Source organism: Hydra vulgaris, chromosome 03, assembly GCF_038396675.1.
Source record: "Hydra vulgaris chromosome 03, alternate assembly HydraT2T_AEP".
Lineage (NCBI taxonomy): Eukaryota > Metazoa > Cnidaria > Hydrozoa > Anthoathecata > Hydridae > Hydra > Hydra vulgaris.
The window spans coordinates 6,003,489-6,027,741 of NC_088922.1; the positions used below are offsets into that span (position 1 = coordinate 6,003,489).

At 28.1% G+C, this 24,253-nt stretch overlaps 2 protein-coding genes across 4 annotated transcripts in view; one reads left to right on the forward strand and one right to left on the reverse strand.

Annotated features, from left to right (window-relative positions):
- LOC100198318 (stabilizer of axonemal microtubules 1) overlaps window positions 1-22,440 on the reverse strand; it is a 32,143-nt gene extending 9,703 nt beyond the window's left edge. The window contains exon 1 of the mRNA XM_065792143.1: window positions 22,347-22,440. Coding sequence (XP_065648215.1) covers window positions 22,347-22,363 — 17 coding nt within the window. The 5' untranslated portion in view covers window positions 22,364-22,440. The remainder of the gene's footprint in view (window positions 1-22,346) is intronic.
- On the forward strand, window positions 215-20,684 carry LOC100201869 (tetratricopeptide repeat protein 14). Of its 3 annotated transcripts, none has more exons than XM_065792145.1 (13): window positions 215-455; window positions 570-735; window positions 982-1,104; window positions 1,187-1,259; window positions 4,891-4,985; window positions 5,085-5,137; window positions 12,020-12,163; window positions 12,346-12,414; window positions 12,782-12,901; window positions 13,409-13,531; window positions 13,824-13,947; window positions 14,303-14,430; window positions 14,524-14,811. In XM_065792145.1, the coding sequence occupies exons 1-13, from the start codon at window positions 421-423 to the stop codon at window positions 14,630-14,632; spliced, it is 1,362 nt and encodes a 453-aa protein (XP_065648217.1). In that variant the 5' UTR covers window positions 215-420; the 3' UTR covers window positions 14,633-14,811. The 3 variants fall into 3 exon arrangements, with proteins under 3 accessions (XP_065648217.1, XP_065648220.1, XP_065648219.1); XM_065792148.1 differs by having other exon boundaries at window positions 232-455; window positions 948-1,104; XM_065792147.1 differs by lacking the exons at window positions 14,303-14,430; window positions 14,524-14,811 and adding an exon at window positions 20,613-20,684 and having other exon boundaries at window positions 232-455.
- Window positions 22,441-24,253: the final 1,813 nt, after the last annotated feature.

Below are 24,253 nucleotides of genomic sequence, written 5' to 3' on the forward strand. Positions count from 1 at the left end.
CACACATATATATTTGTATATATTATAATATATATCTTCAGAGCCGTGGCTTAAAGGTTTGTGGTTCCCCCCTCAAAACCTGCCATTAGGGCCCTAAAATTTTAAAAATTTAACCTCTAGTCATTACTTAAAAAAAAAAGCTCCTTCAATTTATAAAAGAGCCCCTAAATTTTCAAAGGAGCCCCCTTAAATTGCTGCCCCCCTCCCCCAATAAGGGGGAAATAATGGCCTAGTCACGGCTCTCTATTTATATATAGATGAAGTAAGTTTAGATTAATAAAATTTTTTTAAATTGTTTCAGGTATTAAACAATGCTTCTTGTACAGATAGTTTAAAGTAAAGATGTACACATAGGAATAAAGTATTTTTATTGACATAGAAGGTATATGCACCAGTAAAAAGGTACACAAACGACATAATATGTGTGCGACACTAAAAGAAGATAAAGGAATAAGGTAAAAGGAATTTTTATATATAGATGTTGATATTTGTAATATGATTATAGCTAATACTTTGATTTGCGAGTTTGTTAGTTGTTTTATTTAATTTTATATTTATTTTGTTTTCAGGTTTCATGAACTTCTTGCAAAATTTTCTGTTAATGTTAACCAGTGTAATAAATCTGAAAATGCTTCTAATATTCTTTTATTAAAACAAGACAGCGACAGTCCTGTTCTTCCACTAGAACAATACATGTGTGTAGGGACTGCATTGCGGCGTAAAGCATTTTTTGAGGTAATAAAAAGACTTGGCTGTGTTTACATAAACAAACAATATATATATATATATATATATATATATATATATATATATATATATATATATATATATATATATATATATATATATATATATATATATATAATATGACATGATAAAAATCTCAATACAATACCAAGTACTATTTACCAGTATATGTTAAATATACTGATAAATGATATCTTTAGAATAATTCAAAAAGTTTCATTTTAAATGCTTCAGAGTGTTCAAGCTGGTGATGTTATCTTCGGAAAAGTATGCAATATATTTGATAAAGTTTTAAATGTTTACCTAGTCTCAGTTCTTTGTGGTCCTAATCGATGGGTTGAAGATTTAAAAATTTTGGTACAGTTTTATATGTAATTATTAACTTTAATTAAATGCACCATCTATTTTGAAACAAATAAATAATTTACTTGATTAATAGGCTGTTGGTAATATAGACAATGTTTTTAAAAATGATAATGATAATGAATTGGAAATTGGTGACAATATTAAAGGTAAATTTAATATGTTCATAATGTAATTATAATAATGTATCGATATTAATAAAACAATAATTGTAAATTTTCATGCATTTTGGGACTATATATGAAATTAAAATATTTAATTTCATATATAATCCTGATAAACATTTGGTATCAAATTTGATTTTTAGAAAATAGACAGAAAGTTTTTATATTTAGAGTTTAACTGGATATAATTTATATATTTTAAATGTTATTTCTTGGCTCATTGGAAAATATATAAAATATTTAATTCCATGTCAAATGCGGAAGTGGTGTAGTGGTAAAGCGCTCGCTTCATAAGCGAGAGGTTCCGAGTTCAATTCCCACCACGCCCCTGGTAGTACCGCACTCAACTTGTTTCTCCGCGCAGCGGCCTTGTTCGTCGAGGTTTGTGTTTCGGAGTTATAGAGTTGAGAGAGGGTTATAACCACTATTAAGTAGCCTCCTCATCTGTAGTGGCTTTCTTGGTGAATAACAAAAAAAAAAAAAAAAAAAACGACCCAGGTCATGTCACCATACATCTCAGATTTCTCTGATTTTTATACAGTTAAGAGTGCTTAGTAAAATAAGAGTTCCTTGAAAATTTTAGCCTCTGGCTCCAAGAAGATCCTGAAATATGTTTTACTTTTAGCAGATATTGACCAGGCCCCTTTTGTCCCTTCAGAGTTGCAACATTTATATGGAGATTTATAGTCGCAACTTTAAAAATATTTGATTTTTTACTTAAAAAATTGTAACTGGCTATTTTTGGGGATGATGAATCCAATGAAATGATCAGAAGTGTAAAAAATTATTAAGTTTAAATTTATTTAAATTGATAATTACAAGAATTATTAATTTAAATAAATTCAGGCAATTTTTTATATCCCTGTTTTTAATGCTCAAGAAACCCATGTGGTCTTCATGATATCAACAACAAAAAAATTACACATTCTATATTGATTGATCTTTCAAAAAATATAAAGATTTTGATCTGCAAGTATTTGGATTTCCATATATGAATAGCAGGACTTGGAATAAGCAGGAATAATATAATTGATTTTTCTCTACCTTCCAGACTAGCTGGAGCTCTGAAACTTTTGGCATTTTTGTAGTGCCAATGAATGTGCATGTTAGAATTGTTTTCATGGCCCCAAGACATTAGGGGGGACTAGGGCAAGTGCCCCACTTTTTTATAGTGAAATCTTGAGATTTTTTACTTTTTTCCAGACAAACTTAAGTTCTGAAACTTTCAGCATTTGTTTAGTTCTGATGAATGCATGTTAAAATTGTTACGAGAGCAATTGACCAGAGACTTCAGGCTCTAGGCACTAAGGTCATGCCCCACTTATTTGTGATTCAAGACTTTTTGAATCTTCACTTTTGGTTTAAAGCTAACAGTATCTATAGATTCCGGGTTAAATAGATGATCCTAGTTCTAGGAGTTGTTCTGCTTAGTTGAAAACATTTTTTCAAAGTGGTGCGCAATTTTGTAAGTCTTTATTTTTCAATTTTGAAAAAAATAATCTATTCAATTTAATATCTGGTCATTTATGGGCCTTTGTAGACTTGCATTTGCAGTCAATAGTTTTACAGTGCCACCAATATTATCACTTGGTGACTTACCATGACTTGTAGCAAAAAATCAATATCAAAAATATCTTTATGGAAACAGATACTGTAAAAGTTTTTGTGGTTTTATACTGTGCAACACAACCATCTAAAAAAGTAAAGAAACTTTGAAATATTAGGAAGATTTTCTTTCATATAATTAACTATTTGTCTGAACTTCATATGCTAAACCAATGTCATGCTCATTATCTTCTGACATGAAGCAAAATGATTTTTCTTGAGGCCAGTCATTTTCGTTTAATAGAGGGCAACCAGGTGTAACTTGCATTGGCTTTGGCACCAATGCTAACTTAAGATTTTATATTTAATCACAAATGTGTAGTTTTCTGCAAAATCACCAAAAACAATACAGCAGTCTTTTGCCAAATTAGGTATCTTGTTTGACATTTTGCGATGTAGGAATGAGCTGTTAATTTGTTTATTGCCTCTAATAACATCAATTTCTTTTCTTTAATTATTGTTCTTTGACAGATCAATGTTGTTCTGTCTTTTTCTTTTCAATTCAAAAAGTTTTAAATTATACAATGTAAAATTCTGTTAAAATCATTAATTTAGATGAATAAATGTTTTTAATTCATATACTAGCAAATCTAAACTTTTACAGACATATGTACTTTCTTAAAATATTTTAAGAAAGATCATTGAATCAGAATGTTCAAAACCCAAATCGAACAAATATAAACCAAAAAATGTTTTTGAAAACAATGTTTTCAAAGTTATCTTTACTATATTTAAAATGCAAAAAAAAACTTTTATGGACAAAAGTGGGGCGTCTCCCCTAGTACCCCAGCCCTCCAATCATCTGCCCGGAAAATAATTTTAACATGCATTCATCAGGACTACAAGTGCTGAAAGTTTTCAGAGCTCCAGCTTGCCTGGAATGTAGTGAAAAAATCTATCACAAAATTTTACTACGAAAAAGTAAGGCCCATAACCCAGTCCAGCCTCCCCCTCTGTGTCTCGGGCCCTGAAAACAACTTTAACATGCATTTTTATTGGCACTACAGAAATGCCAAAAGTTTCAGAGCTCCAGCTAGTCTGGAAGGTAGTGAAAAATCAATTGCAATACACTGCTACAAAAAGTGGAGGCCTGTGCCCCATTATTCATATATGGAAATCCATATACTTGCAGATCAAAATCTTTATATCTTTTGAAAGATCAATAAATATAGAATGTGTAATTTTTTTTTTCTTGATATCATCAAGGCCACATGGGTTTCTTGAGCATTAAAATCAGGTATATTAAAATTGCCTAAATTTTTTTAAATTGATAAATACAGGTTCTTAAAAATAATTTTTTACCTTTCTGATCATTTCATTGGATTCGCCACCCCTGAAAATAGCCTAGTACAAATTTTTAAGTAAAAAGATTAAAAATTTTTAAAGTTATGTAACTTGAAATCTCTAGGTAAACATTGTAATTCTAAAAGGACAAGAGGTCCCTGGCCAACATCTGTTAAAAGTAAAATGGTCGTAATTCAGGATCTATTTGGAGTCAGAGGCTAAAATTTTCAAGGAATTCTTATTTTACTAAGTACTCTCAACTATGTAAAAATCAGCAAAATCTGAGGTATAGGGGTACATTTTAAAAATTTTCCGAGCCATTTGACATGGAATTATCCATAGCGAAGATTTTGTGATGTTGTTCACCTCTCTAAGGCTGAGTAGGCCACTGCAGTTGAAGAGGCTACTTTTTTGTGGTTACAATCCCCTCTCAACTCTAACTCCAAAACACAAATCTTGACAAATAAGGCCGCTGCATGGAGAAACAAGTTGAGTGCGTTATTACCAAGAACCTGGTGGGGTTCAAAACTTCTCGCTTATGAAGCGAGTGCTCTACCACTACACTATTACCGAATTAGATTTCTGTCTATAATTTTATTCTGCAGTTTTTTGCAGTGTTGAGGAGTTTTGGAATATAACAAAGGGTTTTTAGGTTAATGCATAGATTTTTTTCAATGTTAAAAATCTTTGCTTTTGTCTTTTTTAATTAGTTTTTACATATTTGTAGCTGTTATAACAAATGTTAAAAAAACATCTGAAGAGATTACAATATCCCTCAATGATAAATGCTTATCTGATATTGCTTTCAATCATTTTCCATTGGTAAGCATGTAGCTTTAATATGTAATTTTTATTTATTTAGATATTTTTTATATATTTTATAAGAAGTATTACTTAAACAAAATTATATTTGATATTTAGGGTAGAGTTGAAAATAATATTTACTACAGAAAATCTCAGCTTAATAAATCTAAGTATGTACATTTAAAATTTTTTAAAAATAAGTTTGAAATATATATAAAAACAGTAAAAGAAAAAGTGTTCGTACTTGTAAAAGTATATTTTTGCCAATTTGTATGTATGTATGTATGTATGTATGTATGTATGTATGTATATATGTATGTATGCATGCATGTATGTATGTATGCATGTATCAGAGGTGGAAAAAGTAATAAAATTTTGTAATCAAGTAAAAGTACTATTACTAAAGTGTAATTTTACCCAAATACACGTAAATGTTACCTATCAAAACATTGGGTTAATTAATACAAGTAATATGATATTAAAATATATCATTTAATATGTAATACTCATTTTATCAGTTAAGGGATGTTTTTTTTTTTCATTCTTGCAAACTTTGTTAAATTGGCAAGTTTATCATATGCATATAATTAAAAAATGCTTTGAAAAATTAATTTTTTTTTCTTAAATAAAGGAGCATCTACAACAAACATCTTTAAAATAAAGCCAATAGTTGTGTAACTAGAATATATAGTTGAATATATTATTGAAAATAACAAGTTGTTTTTTTATGTTTTTTTCACTATACAAAATATAAACGTAGTAAATCTTCATATTAATTTTTTTTTTTATTAATTTTTTTTTATTACATTTTTTTTTTAAATTTCTTATAAGAAAGATGAAATTCAAAATGTCAGCAGTGGATTTGTTTATTGTCTTCATAACATTATTTAAAACATTAATGAAAACCATAAGGAAACAAATTAATATAAATTGGGAACTAATTTTTATTGATTAAAAAAATTTAATCATACTTTTATTGAAATCGTATACTAATACTATAAAATTTTTTACTCAGTATATGATTTAAAATCTAGTGAGTACAATTCTTTTAAAGAAAAAATACTTAAGTAAAAGTAAAAGTACACACTTAAACAAATGTAAAAAAATTTTAAAAGCACTTAAAAAGTGCAAAATGCACAAAAGTAAACTTAAAAAGTAGAAATACACAAAAAAATCTACTCAATTACAGTAACATAAGTAAGTGTAATTTATTACTTTCCACCTCTGATATGTATGTATATATGGGCAATTCCATGGTGGAAAATGAAAAAGTAGTCGAATTTTATTCTCTTTTTCATCAACATTTAGCAAATAAATATTGATGTAGACACATAAAAATAATGTGGTAATAGAATAGTGGTAAAACATTTGGCAACCAAGAGGTTGACATTCAAATCTATCCTGCACTCTCTTAAATTACTGTGCTCAATCTGTTCCTCTATACAGCGCTCTTGTTTAAAAATGTCAGTGTTTCTGAATTAAAAATTGAGAGAAAATATTTAAAAAAAAACTCCCTTGACTGTAGTGGAGCAAAAAGGAGGTGAATACATGAAATAATTACAGTACACATACATTATTAAAAATTTGGAATATTGATCAGTTTTTAAAAAAACTATAAAAACCAAAAAAACTCAATAAAAATCAAAAAAATCCACTTGGGTTAGGTTTTTTTGTTAAATGAGTTTTTTCCAACCCTGACACACACACACACACACTTATGTATACATACATATGGGCAATTCCATTTTAACTTACGTTACACGCGCAACAACTTTATCAAATATTTGCCAATTTAAACTGTAAATTAAACTTATAGCTATTTTGTATGAAAGCTGTTAGTCTAAGGAATGAAATAGGCTAAAAAGTTTTGAGTCTAGCCAAAAGAGGGCAAACTTATGACTGAAAATGCCACTTAACTTACATTACACGGAAAACAAGGTAAAAAAATTGCTTTAACTTTTAGGTCAGATTTCTGCGAATCAGTAAAGCGATATTGTATTAGAAACTTCACAAGATATAAAGAATTCTATTATCGTGGATTTTTTATATCTAATAATAAGAGTTAAAGTTGTGTAACAAAAAAATTGCAACAGTATTAAACTAATTCATTAAAAATAATAAACAAAGAAAGTTTTAAAAAACTGGTGGCACTCCTCCTGAGTGATTTTTTATAACATTTATGAAAGTTATCAAGTCGAAAACAGTTTTTACACAAGACCAAGAGCAACTTTAAAAAATTATTTTAGTGTAACAACTTCATTAATACTTATTTGAGTCGTTTAAATAAGAAAATCTTTGGTTTTTATTTATGGTGCTCAATGGGTTGTTTAAATAAGAAAATCTTTGGTTTTTATTTTATGGTGCTCAATGGGAAATAAATATTGATGTAGACAATAATGTTAATTAATTGCATTAAATTAAAAACATGTTCAGAATGTTTTTGACTAAGAAAAATCACAATAAAAATTATTATGGCAACTGATTTATTCAAAGTTGGAAGACAATATAAATGTTGAAAACTAGTTTTTATACTAATATGTTAAGCATGTCATTTGGAAAAGTTGTAGATCTGATCAACACTAAGCAGTAAATATCTTATTTTTCTTATTTTATATGATTATAATCATATTTTTAAAATGGGGTGAGAATGGTTAGCTGAATTGTGGGTGACATTGAACACATAATGTTTTTATTTTTTAGATTATGAATAGATTCGTTTGCAAGAGGTTTTGTGCCTAAGCCTAGCTTATTCTTAAGAATATCTAAAATGAATTCATTAAGAACCATTACGGTATCTTTACCACCAGGTTTTTTATTTTTTCCTGGAAGATGTTTTATCCTTAGTTTTGTTCCTCCAGTCATTCGTATAAGTAATTGTTTGTACAAATAAACTTTCTGTTGAACTATCAAGTCTAGTTTGTCCACCATGCTTTTTTGGAACTTGATCCCCAAGTTTTACGTTTTTATGTAGTGTTCTTTTTTGGAATGTTAGCCTTTCTTATGGTAAATCCATGGTTTTTTACTTTGTTTACAGCTGTTACTAGGTCTGTTTGAGGGTGATTTGTTTTACAATACCTGTTATTTTCCTTTCTATCGTAATTTCAAGGCAAATTTCCTAAAATTAGCAAAAAAAATTTCTTGATAAAAAAAAGATGCCATTTTAGATGAGCAAATAAATGTATAGACAAGCTACACCCTAAATTTTGATTTTATTAGAACCTGAACTGTGTACCTGAACTTAATGTATAGCAATTTTTATGATAAGTCGGTTGACTGCCTGAACCACTATTGCTGTTTATATGCGGTAGTAAAAAGCTGAAGAAGATAAATTGTTTGTGCAGCCCAAAATTAGCTTCTATATATTAAAAGCAACTGAATCAAAATAACACAAGATTTATCTCTATTGCTTGTGTTGCTTCACCTTTAGTAAACTTGGTGTTTATTTTTACCCCGCTTTTCATAATCACCCCTGTTGATGGTAAAACTTGCTGCTGATATAAAAATTTTTAAACCTGAAGAATAGACAGTGAGCATAAGTATCATTCTCACCAACAAACCCTGTCCTTGGGAAGTACATACAGGATTCCAACATGTTTTTTCATTGAATGAGCAAACATTTTGCAAACTTGCATGCACATAACATATATATTTAATGGTTTAAGGTGGTATGCACTTCATAAGGATAAGTCCCTGTCATAAGGATAAGTCACAGTCTAGCAAACTGTAGCAGAATTTTTTTTTCCTGACAACTTTCCACTTCCAGACTGTGAATAAGGTGTGACAATTTTTATATATAGTGTTATGCCTGTGACCTTGTACTGAATTATGCATTTTATAACATAAACTTTACAAAATAAAGATCAAATACCAATATAAAACGACAAATCTAAAACGCTTGTTCGGACATATAAGAGTTTGAGAGGAGAGGAAAGATATAAAATAACTAGTAATTTCTTGACTTTGAAATTTAGTAGACTGATTTTTAATTTCTTTATAAACATATAATACATTTTTACCCTATTATTTTCTTTATAAACATTTAATACATTTTTACCCTATTATTTTTTATACATATTACAATAATATTTTTTAATATTTAACTTGCTATATGGTTAAAAAATTATTAAATTATCAATTTGCTACAAAAAATGATTGATCAGTTCAAAATTCCATTTTGTATATAAATACAGTGTATACAAGAGTATTTCCAGTATAAAAGTTGCAATTTGTTAAAAATGAAGCTATTATAGGAGCTAAAATTAGACTTATCAGTTGTAAAATAGGATATTTTAAAAAAACCCAAATATATTTGGGTTTTTTTAATTAAATTTAATCATATAATATTTAAACTATATATGTGTATATATATATATATATATATATATATATATATATATATATATATATATATATATATATATATATATATATATATATATATATATATATATATATAAAAGCAGATGCGGAGATGGTTGCAGATTACAGACAAGTGCACAAGTGCTGCTACATGTTTCATCAACAAGCTGGCCTGTCTGTAAAGCGATCAAAACGTGACAGTGCAAAAGTTGCGTTGAAGTAGGTCATTCCTTTCTTCAAGAAAGCAAATATTATATTAATAACAGAAAAAAGGCCTGCAAAAAAATCATTGCACTGTCTGGAAAAAAGGAAAACTTTGTGAACTTCCTCTAGATCGTTGTTTATCATTGTCAGCACTTGCCAAGCTTGAACAAATGTCAGAAGAACTCAGTTTGACATTTTCACTAAAAGATGCTGAAAAAGTCATGAAGAATGACAAAGACGTAAAGTTTTTAGAGTCCGTGAAGACAGACCACACAGCATCATTTGGCTCCCATGACAAGAAATTGGTATTATAATTGCAGTGCAAGAAGGCACGACTGCAAAAGCAAGAAGAAAGGAGACTAACAGCAGAAGAAGTAGCTACTGCTACAGTATCTGCTATTTGTACAGTAGAGCTTTCTAGCAACAGCAGCAAGGAAAGTAGTGATGAAAGTAAATGTGATATCGATAGTCCTTTCAAGACTTCTGAAAAGAAACTGGTAAAAACGCACCATTGAACCACTCGCACTAGAACAGCAGCTCATATACCTTATAACATTCTCAAATCTCCATTTGTGGCTTTGGCAATGAGAATGAAAGTTTCTCATGCACAACAGTCTGCAGTCTAGGCGTATCGTAAATGAAGAAATTGCTTCTGAAGTTTGGAAGTCATGGGTTCCAGCAAAGTATGCATGAACTATTATTCTAAACTGATGAAGAGCCAGGCAATACATGACTCACAGGAAAGACTTGTGGTCGCTGTTGGCAACAACACTAATGTCAAAATTCTTGGTGTACCTGCTTATCAACCAGGAACAGATCAACGATCTGGAGATATCATCACATATGCTAAAATGCAGTTGTTGCAGTCATGGAACTATGCTGAGTCAATTATAAACATGACTTTTGATACTATGGTCAGCAATACCGGACATCTCTGTGCCGCGTGTGTGGCCCTGCAGCAAAGAATTGGCTGTGCATTGTTCTGGTCTGCATGCCGTCATCATGTTGGAGAAGTTATTTTAACACACATTTTTAATGACTTGCACATTGAAGCATCAAAATCACCAGAAGTTACTGTATTTAGCACATTTAAGAAGCATTTTGACACAGTTCCTAATGGAAGCGACAAGACACTCGGTCCATTCGACCCTCAACCTTTCTCAAATGATTCACAAACTGTTTCTCAAATTACTATGTGGAAGGAGAGTGCAGAAGCAGCTGCTGGATCTTCCATAGAGCATCAGCGAGAAGACTAAAGAATTCAGTGAATTATGTTTGCTGCACCTTGATCCAGAAAACAGACAGTTTCACTTTCGTCAACCGGGTGCATTCCACAAAGCATGATGGATGTCCAAAATATTGTACTCCATCAAAATGGTCCTTCTTGAACAGCAGATCCGTTTGTTGCCAGCAGGAACAATTACCACTGCTGCATAGCAGACAAAGTTATGCAGTTTCGTCACCTTTGTATGTCTGATATTCAGTGCCTGGTGGACAATATTTAGATCTGCAGTTGATGCCCCATGGCATGATCACTGCCTTTATCAGAACCTTCTGAAGTACACACAAGTGAGTTCTGAAATATCTGAAAGCGCTATAAAAGCACTGAAGTGCATTTAATAGCGCTTTCAGATATTTCAGAACTCAATTGTGAATGCACTTCAGAAGGTTCTGATAAAGGCAGAGATCATGCCATGGAGCGTCAACTGCAGATCTAAAAATTGTCCACCAGACACTATAAATGGAACGCGGTGTGAAACTAAGTGCAGACTTTCTAGATGCAGCCAAAACTGAGGTGAATTATCAGTAGATTCTGCATGTTGTTGAGGCTGACAGAAAGTTTCAAGTCTGCACAGCCATAAGAAGAAATGAGCAGCACCAACAGTCGAAGATCATGACGATGACACTTGACAATATTTAATTATATACCCATAGTCCTAGTAGCTAAAAGCTACCTTTTGTACTGTGCTCTGTTCAATATTGTAAATTTTAGAATTACAAGTAATTTTGTGTATATTAATTGTTTAAGTGTAACCAACACCAATAATAGTATTAGTTACAGTTTATTTCAAAAAATACAGATATTTGTGTTTGTTGTGGACCCATTAAATTGTCACAGAGAAATCTCAAATTTTTACAGGAGTCATAATTTATTAAGTGGAACACAGGAATCATAGGGCCAAAACTGAAGTAAATAGTTTAAAAAATTGTTGGGGGTTGATGCACCCTAATATATATATATATATATATATATATATATATATATATATATATATATATATATATATATATATATATATATATATACATACAAACATACATACATATATATATATATATATATATATATATATATATATATATATATATATATATATATATATATATATATATATATATATATATATATATATATATATGTATATATATAAATATATGTATATATATATTATATATGTATATATATATGAATGTTTAAATGCACATAGCAAAGAACAAGTTGAAGAGTATGAACCAAGGCGTTATTTAGATCATCTCAGAAAATCTTCATCTTTTATTGACCCTCATGGTGTTGATAAATTACTTGATCAATTTCATGTGGATCGCTCAAAATCATTTTTGAGAAGTCAAATGTAAATCTTTGTATTTTTTTATACAATTTTTTTCAATTTTATATTTTAATATTTATATATTATAAATATATTTTTTTTAAAGTAAAAAAAAAATCTAAATGATAGTCAAAGTTGTTAGTATTAATCTTTTGTCTCAGTTAAATTTGTTTACCGAGTAACTCAAGTGATTTTTTTATTTATAGGTGCAATTGTCCTAAAGAAACTGTTGATTCATTGCGTGAGCGACAATCATATAAATGGTCGATGGATATGTGAGTAGAAATTTAGTGGATATTAATACCTTATGTTGAAATGTTGTTTTATTTGATCTATTACTCTTTTTTTTTATTTTCTTTTACTTTATTTTATATTGTTAAAAATTTTACATGATGTAATTTGTTGCATGTTGTAATACCTATTTTAAAGACTTTTTTTGAAGATAAATTCAAACCATTTATTTACTTGCTGATTATAATACTTTTATCACACAATTATAACACAGTTTTAAATGTGTTAAAACACATTTTTAATGTTGTTCCAACACTATTATAAAACATAACACAGTTATAAATGTGTTCTAATACTATTATAACACAATTTTAGCAAAATTAATGATGCAAAATATCTATTTATTATAAGGGTTGGTACAGGTGTGAAACATTTTCGTGAAAATGAAGTAAAAGAAGCAAGAGATAGTTTTGACCAAGCCATAGCTTTCTATCCAAATAATGTTGAGGCTTATGTTGCACGCGGTGCTTTGTAAGTTATTTTTTTAAATAAGTTAAACTTTCTAAGGCTGAGAGTTAAATTTTTTATTGATTAACTCTTAATAGACAAATTTCTTACGATATTTCCCTAAGAATTTTTTGGTAAACTAATAAATAGTTAATATAATAAATAGTTATAAATAATATTTATAGTTATATATATAATAGTTATAATAATAAATAGTTAAAAATAATAGTAATAAATAAATAGTTGAGTGCTCGCGCACTTTTGTTTCTTGTTTTTTGTTTTTGTTTTTGCAATACATTTTGTTTCAGTTTTTTAATAAAGTTTAAAACAAATAAATAGATCAATATATAATAGAAGCAATGACTACAATAATAAAAAACAATAAATAAGACAAATAAATAGATCAATATATAATAGAAACAATGACTACAGCAATAAAAAAACAAAAATAAATAAAAAAAGACTAGAATAAGACAGAAAAAACATTAAAAAAAAAAGGATTTAAAAAACTTATAAATTATTTTGATTTAGAAAAGCAAATAGTAATCAGCTTAAGGAAGCCATACAAGATTTCAAGAAAGCTCTTGACATAAAGCCAAATCATAAAAATGGCAAAAAATATTTAATAGAAACATTGTTTAGTCTTTCAAAAGGGTAAGTTTTTCACTTCATTTTTGAAACATTTTTTATCAAAATAAAAATGTTTTATATGGTTATTCGTTATTCATAAAGTTATATGTTAAGTTGTATACATGAATATTATTACTTATACTTTGCTCACTACCTATTATATTGGTAAAAACATATTGTTGTATAAACAACATTGGTTAATACAATATATTGGTAAGAAAATATATTGTTGTATAAAACATTATGTTCTAAAGAACCTATTGTGATTTTAAAACTATAAATATTTTTTACTGAATACTTCTGTTATTTATTTTAGTTATGAGAGAGATTCAAAGTGGAAGGAAGCTTGTCGTTGTTACAAAGATATTCTAGAGAAAGATAGTGGTAATACTGATGCCATGGATCATTTAAAGCATGTGCAACATCTTTTATCTAGAGAGGTCAGTCTTGTATATCCTCTTTTTAAGATACACTACACGTAAGATCTTAAATATATAACTAATTTAACATGATGTTGCTAATTGTTTTATTTATACTTAAGACAAAATTTAATATTTAAAACAATCATTTGATATTTTTTTGTTAACGTTGTTGCTTTGTCTTCTTTTTTCATGCTTTTGACGTTATTTTTGCAACTTCTGTACGTATCGAACGTTTTCTTGCATTTTTTATTTATTTGCGCCAAACTTTAATAAACCGCTATCTTTGGAGTTTTGGTCTTAACGTTTCAATTTTTGTGAATTTATACGATTTTAAACGTTTCATAATTTCTTGCCTAAATGTTATCTGATGGAGGTGGTATCAAGGCGACCTAATGCGTCAAAAAGAATGAAGCTTTCAAGTTTAAGCACTGCTTCTCAAATTAAAATTGATAGACTGAAGGAACTATTAGAGGCTGATACTAGAAAAGCTTCTGAATCTAGGTAATATTAAAAATACTTGAGGTAATATTTTAAGCACACTTGAAAGATTAATTTTTTCAAAAATGTTATAATTAATTTTTCTTATTTCAATAGCTCTTCAACTTCTTCCTCCTCTTCGTCTTCGTCCTCGTCTTCTTCAGGGTCAGAATCAGACGATGACTGGGTAGAAGCAAGTTGTTCGAAACATATCGACAAACGATAATGATTTTTTAGATTATAACAATCATGAAAGTAATAAACTTTGTTAGGTTAAAACCAAGACCACCAGTAGTTGTGTGGACAAAGAACAATTATAAAATTTTGTCTTTTCTATGTATCCATACGTTTACAAAAGAAAGTCATCTTCATCAAATTATTTTGATAATAAAAAATGCAAAGAAATCTCGTATTATTGTTTATTTGCTATTATTTATCAGCATTGATGCTTTAGGGGTTAATTTGAGAATAATTTATTCGAATAATACTTTTCATTTAAAGGTGAAAAGGAAAAATAGAGATAGATGAAGAAAGGAAAGGTCAGAAAAATTATTTTAAAGATATCAGATTGATTTTTTTTTAAGAAAAAAAAAATAATAATAATTATAAGAAAAAACAAAATATAAGTTAAATAAAGTCGAAAATGGAAAATAATAATAAAAAGGAACTACAAAATTAACTGCAAAAGTTATTGTTATTTAGAAGGAAGTAGTTATTTGTAAAGAAAAAAGCAATAATTTTTTAATTATTAAAATTATTAGTTAAGCACAAAAATTTATCACAATTTTTTGTTGGTATATTATTTAAAGATAAAAAAAAATTCACCGTCATGACGTCATGACTATTATAACAAATGGAGTTTTTTGTGCAATCTAAATTTTACTTTTTTAATTTAGTAAATATTTAGCAAAAACTTTTTTTGTTTAAATAAATATCTACGTCAAAATTTTTTTTACTAAATTATTATCTGGAAAAAAGTAAAATTGCATTTCTTTTTTGCCACCTGTTATAAAGAGTAATTTGGATTATTTATACAAATGTGTATTTATGAGTCCATGGCAATATTTATAAACTAATTAAGAATATCATTTATTTGACATATTCTACATGTTAATACAGGCGTTATGTAAATATAAAAACGATGCCCAAATCGCACAAGTTTGCAAAGACAACAGAGAAAGAAAACTGAGCTAGAAAAAAAACGAAGTAATATTCGTCACCAAAATTTAACGTCAGAGCGACAATTAGAAAAAAAAAGAACTTTCTAAATTAGGACAACGTAAACACAGAGATCTCCTGTAATCAAAACTTGTTAATGGTACTCCTTGTTGATCTTCTATTCAAATAAAAGAGTTCTATCGTCCAAGTTCACCAGTAGCTCGTACTGTGTATCGTGTTAAACTGGATTTATCAAAATCACAACTAAACACAGATTATGTCATTAAATAGTTAGCAATAAAAATAAAGATTTGTTTACCAGATATTCTAAAGACAAAAAAGGTATTCGTTTATCTTCTGTTGTTTTTGATCATGTTTTAGAGTTATGGTAGCAAAATAAAATTTTCCAAACTTTGCGCACTTTGTCCAGCTTGAGTGCTCACGTACTCAGAGTTGCCCCTTGATATGTTTAATTCATGAAAGTTTTATTAATATATGCAATGCCTTATTCTCTAAACTTAATTTTGAACCTAGTAATACAAACTGAGTAAACAGAGAGATTCTTTGCAGCCCTTTCACTATAGATTGTCTCTTGCTCTCTTTTTGAGCCAATTACCTTACCAACCGAATGTTACCAACATCAGAGGAGAAAAATGAATGACATAAAGAAATCACTACATAAATTGGAACAAAGGCAAAGTTACAAGTTGCCTACAGCGAATATAGATCAAACAGTCTTTGTATGCGACATACACAGAGTTTTGCGACATACACAGGGTAACGAAGGGCCTGTTTCTTGTCACCAAAAAAATGAACAGTAAGTTGAATATTAGCAGAAAAGATTGAGTTAATAATTTCTGGAGAGTTAAGAATAAAATTTTATGCATAAAAATGTCACCATTGTCAGACAACTTACGCAGTTTAACAACTTTTATTTAATTGACTACATGAGTTTATTTAAATATGTTTTTAATTGCAATTTAATAAAGTGATTTGTCATGAATTTTCATTAAAAACTTGTTTATTTATTTGTTTAATTTACTTAACAGTAATTAAAAATTATTCACAAAGTATTTATAAATTTTTTTAAAACTTTAGCATTGTTAACCTTGAAAATAATGTTATCTGATAGTATATTTTGTCACGACTGCGATGCCACGATCGCAATTTTTTGCTAGCTACCCATTTATTTAAAATAAAAAAATAATTATAATGTAATCAATAAAATTTGTTCTAAAAAATAAAAAAATTTCAAATATTTTTAAGTTTTTGAAAGTTTTTGATAATTTTTAACTTTTTTTTCTGGCTGTCACAACTGCGACTGATTTCATTTTAGCAATGCAACTATAGCATAAATTTTCCAGGTAGTAGGACACTCAAAAGACACAAAAAAAAAAAATGTCACAAACGTGACTATATGGAAAAATCCTGAGTTTATGTTGTCATTCATTTTCACTTCTGTTTTTTTTGTTTTTTTGGTTAGTCTTGCTTTTATTGTTATTGTTCCAAATCTAATAATTTTCTTTTTAAACAGAAGTGAAAATGAATGACAATATAAACTCAGGATTTTTCCATATAGTCACGTTTGTGGCATTTTTTTTCTTTGTGTCTTTTGAGTGTCGTACTACCTGGAAAATTTATGATAACTTTTATGCTATAGTTGCATTTTAGTTTTCTATTATTTTTATTTTTAAGTCTTCATCTTATTCATTTAATAATTATTTATGTTTGTTATATTATACATAAATAATTGTAATATATAATAATATCAAATAGGCATAGAATTACCATCAAGGTAAAAAAAAAACTTCATCAGAAAATTTTTGTACTAGGTTTTAGGTATATGCATGATGATTTTCACAAATTTTTAAAAGTATTTTACGACGTCCGAAATAGTTATGGCTATTTAAACATTTCGGTTAAAACCCTAAAATACAGAAATTTCCTTTATTTTCAAAATAAAGAATCCAAATTGATATAACTTTAAAGTAAAATAGTTTTCTTGGCTTCCAGTCACGAGAAAGCAATACAAATAAAAATTTATGGTTTTATGAAAAAAAACTAAATTTTGTGTTTTTTAACGTTCGTTTTAATTTTATCATTATGATTTTATCATTTCTGTGAAAATCCAGACTTGTAGTAGCGCATAAGTATTTGTTGTCCAAATCTATTGTCACAATACCTAACAAGACTTTATCACACACTGAAAATTGTGCTCAAGTATGTCTAGTTTACTTTTAAAAAGGAACAGATATGGTGCCAGCTTGAGACTCAATACCTCCATAAATTCAGAAATACTTCCATGAATTCAGAAATACTTCTTTGAGATTTATGATCCTAATTAAAAGCATTTACCTTCTGATATATGTGCTAGATTTAGACTAATCTTTTTTAAGATTATAAAAAGGGGAGAAATAATAATCTACCTGGCCCTATATTCTGAATAGTTAAATAGGGGAATACTAAGGCTGTTCTTTTCCAAGTAGGAAGACCTCCAGTAGCAGCCGAAGATTTTTTATCACCTTGTGGGCAGTTTAAAGTGTGCCAGCGCTGTTGACAGCTAGTTGGTTGTAGAATAGCACATCCAAACCCTTGTACAGTTCAAGATGCAAGGGAAAATCTTCAGACAGTTATTGACCAAGTTGCCAGTATAGCAGAACTTATTGCTTCTGATGCGATCAAAATAAAATTTGCAGCATCTTGAGATGGAGACTCAATTGCTATTTTAGCAACAAGAGGAAGAGATTTAACCGTCACAAAAAGTGTCAATTCTCAAAAATCAAGAGCACTTCTTTAAGTTTCTCTTTGAAACAAACTCATAAAGCAGCTATTTTTTTCAGAACTTGGAGTGGTTGCAAATCAATTAAATCAGGTTTGGTTGGCAAATTAAGTCAACAAGACAAAGCACTTGACTTATTCTACAATTCTACAATAATGGACTTTGATGTTTCCAATGGTGATGAACAAAGTGGAAAAGCTCAGCACACGTTAATTTTTGTAATGACATCTTTGGTTAGGTTGAACACTTCCTTGACCTTCAAGACCTTCCACCAGATGATTGTATGATCAAAGTAAAATTAGGAGGTGGTGGGTATTTTAAGGTTTGTATGAATGTATTGGATAGTCAAAAAAAAAAAAGCATAAGTTTTCTTATTCATAAGGTTCTCAATAATAATCTTCTCAAGTCTGTGGTAACTCAGGAGTATAGAAACTCATGATCTTGACAATTATTGAGTCTGTGAAAGAATTTTATGAGAACTTGAAGCAAATTTTAGAGTTGGTTTGTCTTGAAAGTGTTGCTTTTACTGCGGCTGTGGACATGAAACTTGCAAATGCTTTTCTTGGATTAGGCTCGACTGCATCCACATTTCCCTGTTCTTAGTGTTAAACTTCAAAAAAAGATTTTGGGAACCAAGAAATTACAGGGCAATTAAGGACACTTGGGAGGATGAGACTTAATGCCAATAATTATCAGAAAGATCTCAGTGTTTATTGTAAAAGTTGCATGAACCTCCCTCTATTTGATCTTGCAGAGGAAACAAAAATTCTTGATATTTTGCCAATCATATAATTGCACATGGTTTTAGGAATTACCAGCAGGCTTTTCGATCATTTGATAACTATCCTTAGCAAAACCAATTCTTGTTCTTTGAAAGGTACTGACAGGTTAAACAAACTGAGCATCTATAGACCACCAACTCATGTAGGAGAATTCAATGGAAACCAATGTAAGCATCCCCTAAATCATGTTGGGGTCCTAGAAGAATTGCTTGCAAATGCCAAAATTGGAAATGAAGGAAAAAAAATAATTTCTGCATTTAAAACATTTGATGCAGTCAGACAGACATGTTTAGGGAATGTCCTAATTTCCTCTTATAGAATTTTTATACTTTCTTTTAAGAGAGCATGCGATGCCCTTGGAATTTCAATTACACCTAAAGTTTATGCTGTCATTATGGCATGTTATTTTGTGTTTTTTTATTTTTGTTTACATTTGACGTAATATATTTTACATAAATTTATATATATTTTATAAATTACATATTTTTCAAATACAAACAAGGCTTCTTCAAGACTTCTTCAAAAAAGAAGATCACAATGATCTTATCGTCAGAAGCTTTTTACAAAAGAGAGTACGTAAAATATTATAAAAACGCCTTCATACAATAAGTGTACGTAAAAAATAATATAAAAACATTAAATCGTATTTAGATAAATGAAAATAAATTGCAAACAAGTATAAAACAAAACTTGAATATACATGGCAATAAAAATTATTTTTTATTACAAAATTTTCAATAGAGAGAATGAGATCTTTTAATTTATTTTTAAAAACAGGATAAGTTAGGGATGAGCCGAAGTTAGGCAAAATAATTTTGTTACAGAGATGAAATACACGATAAGTGATACAAAATTAATTGAATTTTGTTCGACAGAGTGGTTCATTTAAATAATTATTATTCCTCATGTTAAACTTGCTTAACGGTTTCAAAATAAAAAGGTCTTTAAAAATTAAAGGAGATAAATCATACTTCCATATATAAACAAAAGATAAATTTTTATATACGTTTAGTTTATATAAATCGTGGATTTTCATTTCATAAAAAAGTATTGAGGAATGAGCGAACCGATTTTCAGAATTAATTAAACGGATTGCATGTTTCTGACGGCGATAGAGACATTGTAAATTGCTTTGATCAGTTCTACCCCAGGCAAAAACCCCATAACTTATATAACTGTGAATAAAAGAATAATAAAGTTTAGTTAAATTATTTTTATCTAAATGAGTACGCGCCTTATATTTAGCGCCTTAATTCCGATACTTTTTGAAACTTTTGAGCAGAGAGTTAATATAACGTTTCCATGTGATGTTCTCGTCAATAAAAACCCCCATGTATTTAGTTACAGAATATCTTTTTATTTCAATATGGTCATTAAGAATTTTTGGTAGATTTGGGGTAGAGAACGTTTTTTGGAGAGCGGGTGGAGAAAAATCCATTTTGTTTTGCTTACATTTAATGTTAATTTGTTACTTTTAAACCATTTAGATATGTTTTGAAGTTCTTTGTTCATCATGGAAAATAGTAGATAGATGTCACTGTTAGAGAGAAATAAGTTTGTGTCATCCGTAATAATTAAGTTTATAAAGCAAAATATCATAAACGACAGTATCAAATGCTTCTGAAAGATCGATAAAAATTCCTAATGTGAATTGAGATTTTTCAAAAGAATTGGAAATTTCTTGTACCAACTGAGTAATTGCATGCTCAGTTGAATTATTCTTTTTAAAGCCAATCTGATTGTTGTATAACAAATTATCTAAACTAAAATAATTAAATACTCTATTGAATATGATTCTTTCTAGTATTTTTGAAAATATAGATAAGATAGAAATAGGCCGGTAATTACTAATGTCAGATTTGTCACCACCTTATTATGTTCTATTCTATTCTATAGTTTATTAATATAAAGAATAGCTTTAATAATTTGATATGAATAAATAATCTAAAGTAAAAATAGAAAAAATAAATTTTATAATGACGTTTTTTGGTAGTTTTCTATTTTAAAATTATCTCTGGGTAACTAATGTTTGAGATGACATTGGATTGTTCTTTGTACATGAGTCTGATTTGGGTTATTAATGAAAATTTAAAAAAAAATTATATTTTAAATAGTCCAGATCATTTTTTGCACAATAAAGCAGCCGAAAAGTATAGTTTTTTCAAGGATTTTTATAGAAACACTTAAATGACTATAACTTTCTCGTACGTCGCAAAAATATTTTTCAAAATTTTTCAAAATCATATCTATGCATATACCTAAGACCTTGTACATATATTTTCTGAGGAAATTTTTTTTCACCTTATTGGTTATTCCATGCCTATGTGATATGGTCTTTTTTATTATTATTTAATTAAGGCTATTAGTTTGCTAGTTAGTAACTATATCAACTAGCCAATATTAACTTAATTTTGTAAATTATAATTAACGTTGTAATTTTTAATTTTATGGTTAAATAAAGGGATAAAGAAAACTTTTTTCAAATAAACTGCGGACGGGTACTTTGAGCACCTCTCTTTAGTTAGTATAAAACGAGTCTTATTTGAAACAACTTCTCTCGAGTTATTATTACAAGGGGTATGGTAAATGGGAATAAAAGGAGGGAGGTGGTGGCAATTTTAGCCTAGATCTAATGAACAGGGGGGGAGGGATTTTTATGTTACTATATAAGTATTTTTTATAAAAAATTTCAGTTTATAAATCCAAGCTAATATTTTTTATAAAACACGCATAAAATTATATCTAACGTGGTTTGCGATCAAATACGCATTTTCTAACAGCTGTTTAATAATAATTAAATAGGATATACGCTGATAAAGTTTTTGAGAAATAAACCAAAAGCTCGTTTTCGACAAATCAAGATTTACTTGGCGATTTTTAAAGCCCGTTTACACTACAAGTTTTTGTTTTTATCTGTGACTAAAATAATTATTTTCTGATTTTTAAAGCCCATTTTCACTGATTTTGTTGTTGTTGTTGTTGATAAAAAGTAAAAGTTAATAAACGGGGGAGGGGGTCTTAATAAGTTTGGGGTGAGTGGGAAAATTTTCCAAAAATTTTTAAACCTGCCCCCCCCCCTTCTTTTTTTTTTGTTAAGGACTCGAGAGTATTATTGAAAATAATACCGATTTTTACAGAGTTACTTAAGGGGGTGGCTGAAATACATGTCCGCCGAATAAACAATTCATGTAAATTTCTTAAATTAAAAAAATTTTACTTACTGAACACACAATGCCATACCACTGCAATCATTTGAAAAATAACTTTCTAGTATGTGACGTCAAATTGTGTTTAAATTTGCATATTAGATGTCCGAAACAATAAACACAAGCTTTTGTTATGAGACCAATTTTTTCTAAAATATGGTAACATATTTATATCTTTTAAGGTTAAATTTTTTAATTTTTAAACTATAAATATAGTTCAAAAATTTCAATAATATTTTGCATTTTTGTGTTTGTATATTAAATTTTTTACGATAAAAAATTTTTTATAGATCTTTTTGAAAGTTTTTAGTGAAAAAGTTTACGTTAGATTGGGCTTATTCTAGTCAGCGCTCTGGCAAGTTTTTGTAAAGATTTCACTCATATATATATATATATATATATATATATATATATATATATATATATATATATATATATATATATATATATATATATATATTTATATATATATATATATATATATATATTTATATATATATATATATATATTTATATATATCTATATATATATATTTATATATATATATATATATTTATATATATATATATATATATATTTATATATATATATATATATATATATATATATATATATATATTTTAAATATATTTCGTCGTTAATAGTATTTACAATAACAATGTACATGAATAAAACAATATATGAGCGGGGCAAAAAGAAGACTATAGTTGCCTTATCGCTAAGCCCCGTAATAAATATACCGTAAATTACAATGCTAATAAAAACCGTAAAAGTTACATATGCTATAAATTATTTTTTTTATTAACGCTTAAGTTTACTTTACTTACTAAAAAGACCAACAATAAAGAAGAAAAAAACAAAAAAACAAAAAAAAGACAAAACAAAAAAAAACAAAAAAAATAAACAGAAACAAGACTAGAGACAAGATTATTTATCATATTTATGTATTTGAATAAACAATCTTAGTAATAAACAATTATTAATACTAAATTATTAATAATAGTACTCTCATTTTAAACGCTTTAGAAGAAATTTAGTTCATTGTCGTTTAGTAAAAGATTTTGCTTAAGTTTAGTTTTAAATTGATTAAGCGAAGAAAGTGTTTTAAGATCATTATTTAAAAGTGTATTCCAGAGTTTAGGTCCTCGGTTTGTGATTGAGTATTTAGTGGCAGAATAGTAGATTTTGGATTGAGTATAGTTATTATTTGAAAATCTTGTGCTATATATATGATTTATTTTTTTAAATAAAGAGTTGAATAAATATGGTGCCATTTTTTTATCAAGTTTAAACATAAATATAAGAACATGATAGAGATTTAATTTATAAACATTTAGAATATTAAGTTTACGAAAAAGTATTTTTGAATGAGAGAAGCGATTTTCATTTGTAATAATCCTAATGGCGTGTTTTTGTTTACATAGAAGTTTACTTAGCTTTGTAACATTGGTGCTGCACCAAGCAATGTTAGCATAGTTTATGTAACAGTGTATAAATGAAAAGTATATGTATTTAAGACAAGATTGGTTTAAGAACTGTTTAGCTTTATACAATATACCAATATTTTTAGAAACCTTATTCTCAATAACACATATATGTTCTCTCCATGTAACATTTTCATCGAGTATTACGCCCAAAAACTTTAAAGATATTTCCCTTTTTATTATATTTTTATCGATAAAAAAATTTGGAAGTTTAAATGGAATATTTTCTTTTTTATGAACACGATGGAATAATGTGTATTTAGTTTTAGTAATGTTTAAAGATAATTTATTGGCTTTAAACCATTGGGTTAGGTTATCAAGTTCTTTGTTTACCGTTAAAAATAAAATATTATTGTCTTCATGAGAATAAAACAAATTCGTATCATCGGCGAATAAAGTTGTGTTTAAAATATTAGAAAATTTATATAAGTCATTGA